At 40.9% G+C, this 6,028-nt stretch overlaps 1 protein-coding gene across 2 annotated transcripts; it reads left to right on the top strand.

Moving 5' to 3' along the window:
• Positions 1-365: 365 nt before the first annotated feature.
• LOC104462121 (glutamate receptor ionotropic, delta-2-like) lies at positions 366-5,624 on the top strand. 2 transcript variants are annotated; one of them, XM_010073959.1, is made up of 3 exons: positions 2,581-2,598; positions 3,337-3,594; positions 4,637-5,624. In XM_010073959.1, exons 2-3 carry the CDS (start codon positions 3,589-3,591, stop codon positions 5,057-5,059), a joined length of 429 nt encoding a protein of 142 aa, XP_010072261.1. In that variant the 5' UTR covers positions 2,581-2,598; positions 3,337-3,588; the 3' UTR covers positions 5,060-5,624. The 2 variants fall into 2 exon arrangements, with proteins under 2 accessions (XP_010072260.1, XP_010072261.1); XM_010073958.1 differs by lacking the exons at positions 2,581-2,598; positions 3,337-3,594 and adding an exon at positions 366-615 and having other exon boundaries at positions 4,637-5,142.
• The last annotated feature ends 404 nt before the right edge of the window (positions 5,625-6,028 follow it).

Below are 6,028 nucleotides of genomic sequence, written 5' to 3'. Positions count from 1 at the left end.
AACTAACACAGGTCTGCTTTCTTTACAACGAAGCAAGCAGGTGTGTGTATATATATATATTGCAGAATATATATTGTTAAATACCTAGTGCACTACAAAAGTCAATTGACGTAGTCTGTAGTGAAAGCCAGTTAAGAAAATATTTTATATTAAATAAAGCATTTCCACTGAGGGTCTTAAAAGAAGGAAAGAGAGACTTGTATGTGTTTTTCTGGCCACCTTTTCTGGCTAAATCATTGCGTCTGGATTCATCAGCTGCTTGGCTTTCTGAGACATGTGGGAAGGTTGCAAGTAGTTGGGATGACATCCTCACGCTCTCAGGTGCCGCCTCTACTGCTTCTCTGTAACCCTTGACCCTGTGCTTTCTCCTCAAGGATTTTGGAGCTGCAGCAGAACGGTGACATGGACATACTGAAGCATAAATGGTGGCCGAAGAATGGTCAATGTGATCTTTACTCATCTGTGGATACCAAACAGAAAGGAGGTGCCCTGGACATAAAAAGTTTTGCAGGTGTTTTCTGCATCCTCGCTGCTGGGATTGTCCTCTCCTGTTTCATTGCAATGTTGGAAACGTGGTGGAATAAAAGGAAAGGCTCCCGGGTTCCATCCAAAGAGGTATTAGACCCTCCATTTCTCCTGGGGAATTTCCATGCACCCTAAAGATTGCTGCCTTGGCTTTATGGCATTAGAGAGGGTGGGGAATCAAATTCAGAAAAATTTCCTTAGCTTCCTGATTTTTTTAAAGTAAATGTTGTTCTTCAAAATCTCTTTAGCTATTCTTTCTAGAAAAGCTTGAATTTAAAAAAAAAGTATATTGATGATGTACAAATATGCAACTATTCTGAGTAAAACACAACTGTTACTTGTAGAATTGTACGTTATTAATGCATCGACATTAGGTTCATTATTCCCATTGGTGAGAGCTAATTCTCGTCAGTAAGTTCAAAGGTTTCTTGGCTTTTTCTAGGAAAAAATACATCCCCTAAGCTCAGTGGCTGAAGTCTTTCAAAATAGATTTGCAAAGTTTCTCCCTAATCAGCAGTTAGCTTCTTAAAGAAGCTTGTCCCCATTTTCAGAAATGTTAACCTCTTGAGACTTCCATGGACTTCAGCTCCCCTTATTTAACCTGAAGTCCAGGGAAGCAGGAGTACATTAGATTTTTCAGATTCAGGACAGACTTCTTTCTGAAATCTACTACAGACTCATTTCAGAAAATCTTGAATGGAGAACATGGGGATGTGAGTTTGCTTCTACACCTGCATGTGTAATGCTTTCCTTCCTGTGGCAATCTCCCTGTCCCTTTACCAGCCATCTGAGCCTTATGCGGTCTTACAACAAATTTCTTACCTTCACTATTAAGTCTTTAGCTTCACAAAATACTAGAAAAACATTAGGGAAAACAAAAAAAATTATTAAAGTGTACTTGGTAGCGATGCCCAAAGCTGAACCTAAATATGAGCTTTAATGTAGCACTACCAATTACAGCTTTTCTATCGGTGTAGCTTGTGGGGTACTGCTGTTAATTTGTGTGCAGTGGTCTCACCTTCTCTGCAGTTCCTCCATTGTGTTTATTCCTGCCAATCTAATGCTGTGTAATCAGGCAGGATTAATTACACTATCTAATTAGACGGCATTGGCACTGATGTTAGAATATGCTTAATCTTTTCTTGCCTGTTTTAATTCCCAAGCTTTTTCTGTTCACGATCTGGACTGGACCGTTATTAAAAGAAAGAAAAAAAATCTCTAGTCTTTGAATTGGGTTTCTCAGAAATGGAAACCATATAGTTTTAACTGGTAAATTATTAAAAAAAAAAAAATTTACTAGATTGTTGCTTACCCAAACTTTCAGAATTTTGTACTTTATATATATCTGGTGTAAAACACAAAAATAAATAACAAAAGAAAAGAAAAAAACCAACCCAGATATTTTACATAACTATAACACTTCCTATTTTGATTTTGAAATACAGAGAAATTCAAGTGTATACTTTCCACAAATGGTATAATTTGGCCTCCTTGATCTTTGTTACGTGTTCGCTAGCTTAGCATTGATATTGTATCTCAACGCTCAATTGAAAAGCTTGGCTCAAACTGAGTTTAACATGGACGTATGTGCTGAATGTCCCTGCTGTTCTGGATGTGGGGGGTCATTCAGCAAAGAAATACATCTTAACTAACTTTCTTAAAATTCATTTTAGCTTCCATGAAATCCATTGGCTCTTCCAGGCCACTAGTCCAGAGTCGGGGGTCAGATTGGGCCAGTTTGTGGTCAGCAAGCCAACCCTTTTTCCTGGTGGCTGCCATCTTGTGCTCCAGAATGCAAGCATTTATACTGAAAAAAATAATTGTCTTCTGGTTGTGAAGATAACATTTTTGGTCGCGTACCAGAAGTAATCCATTCCATGATGTCTGCCTGAGTCTGCAGACAGCCTTAAACGGTAGCTCTGAGAGAAGTATGAACCACCCCAGTAATCTCAATGGGATGTTGACTCTGAAGCCTGATGATAATTTAAATGTGAAAACTGCTGAATATTTCACTACTGAGCACACAAGAGAGAAGAGGAAAGATCATATTATGGAGATATGCACAATCTTACTGTGAGTGGGTCTCATTTTGGTGTATCAATTGGGTGGAGATTGGGTTGTGGGCTAAGCATGGGAGAATCTCACCACTTACATATTTTCACTGGTCTGACCCTAGCCCCAAATGCATCTCTGTAAGAGAAGAAAAAGGGATATTTTGAGTAACTTATAGAGGCTCAGAAATTTATTAAATTCCAGTTGTTTCCCAATTGGCATTTTGAATTACAAAGTGTTTGCATGTTTTTCAAAATTATTAACAAAAACCAAACACACACACACACACACAAAAAATTTTAGGTCTGTCCCTCAGAGACATGGTCACAACTTGCAAGTGCTAACAGAGCCTCTCTATATTTTTTTTAGTTTCCGATGTGGCCCCAGGTCTCCTGCATCTGTGTGCAGCTTTAAACCTTTTAGGAGAGAGCGTTTGGTGAATGCGTTTGGTTTTGTTGTCACCTGTGTGGTTATGTGCATCCATGTCTATGTCCACATGTGAATAATCTAGAGACAGAAAGCTAAGTCCGGGAAATGAGCACTGCATTTTTCCCTCCCATGACAAGCTCAAACCAAAGCCTCTGTGGTCAGCAATCGTCCAGTCCCTGGGAGATCCCTGATGCCCCATTCCTTGCCCACCCCCCTTTTTTTTTCCTCCCCACCCCATTCTCAGCCTCCTTCCAGTCAGGCTCTGTGTTCGGTGTGGTACCAGTGCAAATATTGGGTGATCCATTTTGCTAAGCAGATGAACTCCTGCAGTTTGTTCTAGGTGTGGACTTTTTCAGAGTGCTTGACTTCAGTCCTAGACAAAGGAGGGATCTCAAGCCCATTCGGTATACTAGGAGTTTTGCCATTGATTCAGGGAGCTCTGCATCAAGCCAGGCATTGAATTGCGGTAATCAAGGCTGGAAGTCATCAGTGCACATCTATCGGCTGCCTAATTATCCTCTGTGAGGTCCTAAAGTGTGAGATATTTCTAGTGGCCTGGAAGAGCCAGTAGATTTCACAGAGATGCAGGTAAATTTTAAGGTTAGTTGAAATCAGTTTTTGTTCCGAATGATCTGTGCTACCTAGACTGAGGGAATGCCCCTTGTACGTGTATACTTAATGCTGCTTTGAGTTAAGCTTTGCAGTTCAGTAGAAATATGTATGTAAGACTCGGGTGACACAATCGATCACCTGTGAGTTTCTCCTCTTTTTTTAACTTTCATGTATTTAAATTCTCAATGATAACAAACAAACCTGTTTAAGTGAGTTCTCTGGGAGGAGAGATTTAAGAAGGAAAAGGGACAGAGGTAAGAGGAGGGATGATGTATTATAGTAAATACCTCAGGCCGCTTTCTCTTCTTCTTACCTACAAGAGTGTAATTCCGTCAGAATTGATGGAATTGCTTCTTTGTAGGTAAGGGAAGAATGAGTCCCTCTACACACATCATAATTTCAAATTGCCTGGTGCACTCCTTTCTGTGTCATGTCAGTGAGTCACCAGTGCTTGGCTTTTTCGTCTGGAAGCTCAGCTTTTCTACACCACAATTTGTGTTATACAAGCCAAAAGAAACCTGAGATGTTTTTCACCCTTCCTTAAGCCCTGTGAGGATGATAAAGATGGCAACCAGATCCCATAGAGCCTCCCATGTTGACGTCCAAATTTAGTCCTCACTGCAGAGCTGAAGAACTGGCGTCATCCCAGGTGTTTGAGATGATGCTTTGCTTTTATGGCACAAAGTTTACTGCTTTTCACCTGTTGCTATCCAACCCACCTAGCTCTGAGCCTGGCTTTTCCTGATGGAAACCTCCCAGTGGCAGTTGGAGTTTTGTTGTTCAGATTCAGTATTTCACAGTAGCTGTGGTGGAAGGGTCTGCCCGGGTTTGGCTTAGCCCACCCAGCCTTGGGCGATGGGGATGTTTGCTGGTGACGTTCAGAGATGCCGTCAGCTAACAGCCAGCCGTAGTTAATTGTGCACTGTGCTTCCCGAGCGGTTCTGATGGCACTGTGAAGCTTCAGCCCAGCACGAATGGCGATGGTGAGTGGTGCCTCTTGTTTTTTCTCCTTCCCCAGGACGACAAGGAGATCGACCTGGAGCACCTCCACAGGCGCGTGAACAGCCTCTGCACGGACGATGACAGTCCCCATAAACAGTTCTCCACCTCGTCCATTGACTTGACCCCTCTGGACATTGACACTTTGCCCACACGTCAGGCGCTGGAGCAAATCAGTGACTTCAGAAACACTCACATCACCACAACCACCTTCATACCAGAACAGATCCAGACTCTGAGCCGCACGCTCTCCGCTAAAGCCGCTTCAGGTTTCTCCTTCGGCAGCGTGCCTGAGCACCGAACTGGCCCTTTCAGGCACAGGGCACCCAACGGTGGCTTTTTCAGAAGCCCCATCAAAACAATGTCATCCATCCCTTACCAACCAACTCCTACTCTGGGGCTGAATATCGGGAGCGACCCAGACCGAGGCACCTCCATCTGAGCATCAGACCAAGTTTCTTCACGGTTTCTTTTTTAGGACTCCCTTTGCAAGGAGCAGCTGTAATATTGTGGGACTAACATGGATGTAACCTTTTTTCTTTTCCTTATTTTTTTTTGTTTTGGGTTGTTTTTTTTTTAATTTGTTTGGGGGTTATTTTCTGTTTGTTTGGGTTTTTTTTTTCCTTTTTAAAAATTTTATTTAAGAATCAGGTTTATTAGTAACAACTCTTCCTCCTCTTCTCTGCTTTCTCAATCTAGTCTCCTCTGTCTCCTCTTATTCTCCTTATTACTTGAATCACTTATTCTTTGGTTTATCTCCACATTAGGTTTTGGTTACTTCAGGCTTTTCATACACTTTAAATATAGGAAGCGTGCAGCGATTCATGCATAGAAAAACCCTGAGGATTACTTTACAGAAGGGCATTCGCTCCTCCTCCCCCACTGCCTTTTTTTACTATAATTGCAATAACTTAAGACCTTTTCATGTATTCTGCTGCATCCAGTCAGCGCTCCACTGCTGTGTGTCCTTTTAACTGTGGACCAAAGGCAAGCCCTGCAGTTTAAAAAATTGAAAAATTAAAAAAAAAAGGCAAAAATTTAAAAAAAAAAAAAAAGGCAAAGCAAATGAAGTTAAAAGACCATTTGGGCCCCATAATACGAGAATGCAATTTTGTAGGATTACAAAAAGCCATTACTATGCCAGTAAAGACTACAGTTAAATCTACTTTTGCACTGCAACAGTGCATATGATCTTTATGTGATTGTACAGTGTTAAAAGTTTTTCTTATGTACAGTAAACTGTATGATATGGCAGAAGCCTCTGTTGTGTTAAATAAATTAGTATCTCATACATATATATATACATATATACACACAGGTATGTGTATATATATATACGTGTATATATAGCTATAAAATGGCAGCCGTTGCTATTGCAATTCATTTAATAAAGCTTTAGTAAAAATGTGTT

Source organism: Pterocles gutturalis, unplaced genomic scaffold, assembly GCF_000699245.1.
Source record: "Pterocles gutturalis isolate BGI_N339 unplaced genomic scaffold, ASM69924v1 scaffold44792, whole genome shotgun sequence".
NCBI classification, from domain to species: Eukaryota; Metazoa; Chordata; class Aves; order Pterocliformes; family Pteroclidae; genus Pterocles; species Pterocles gutturalis.
This window is presented reverse-complemented; position numbering and strand designations above follow the sequence as displayed.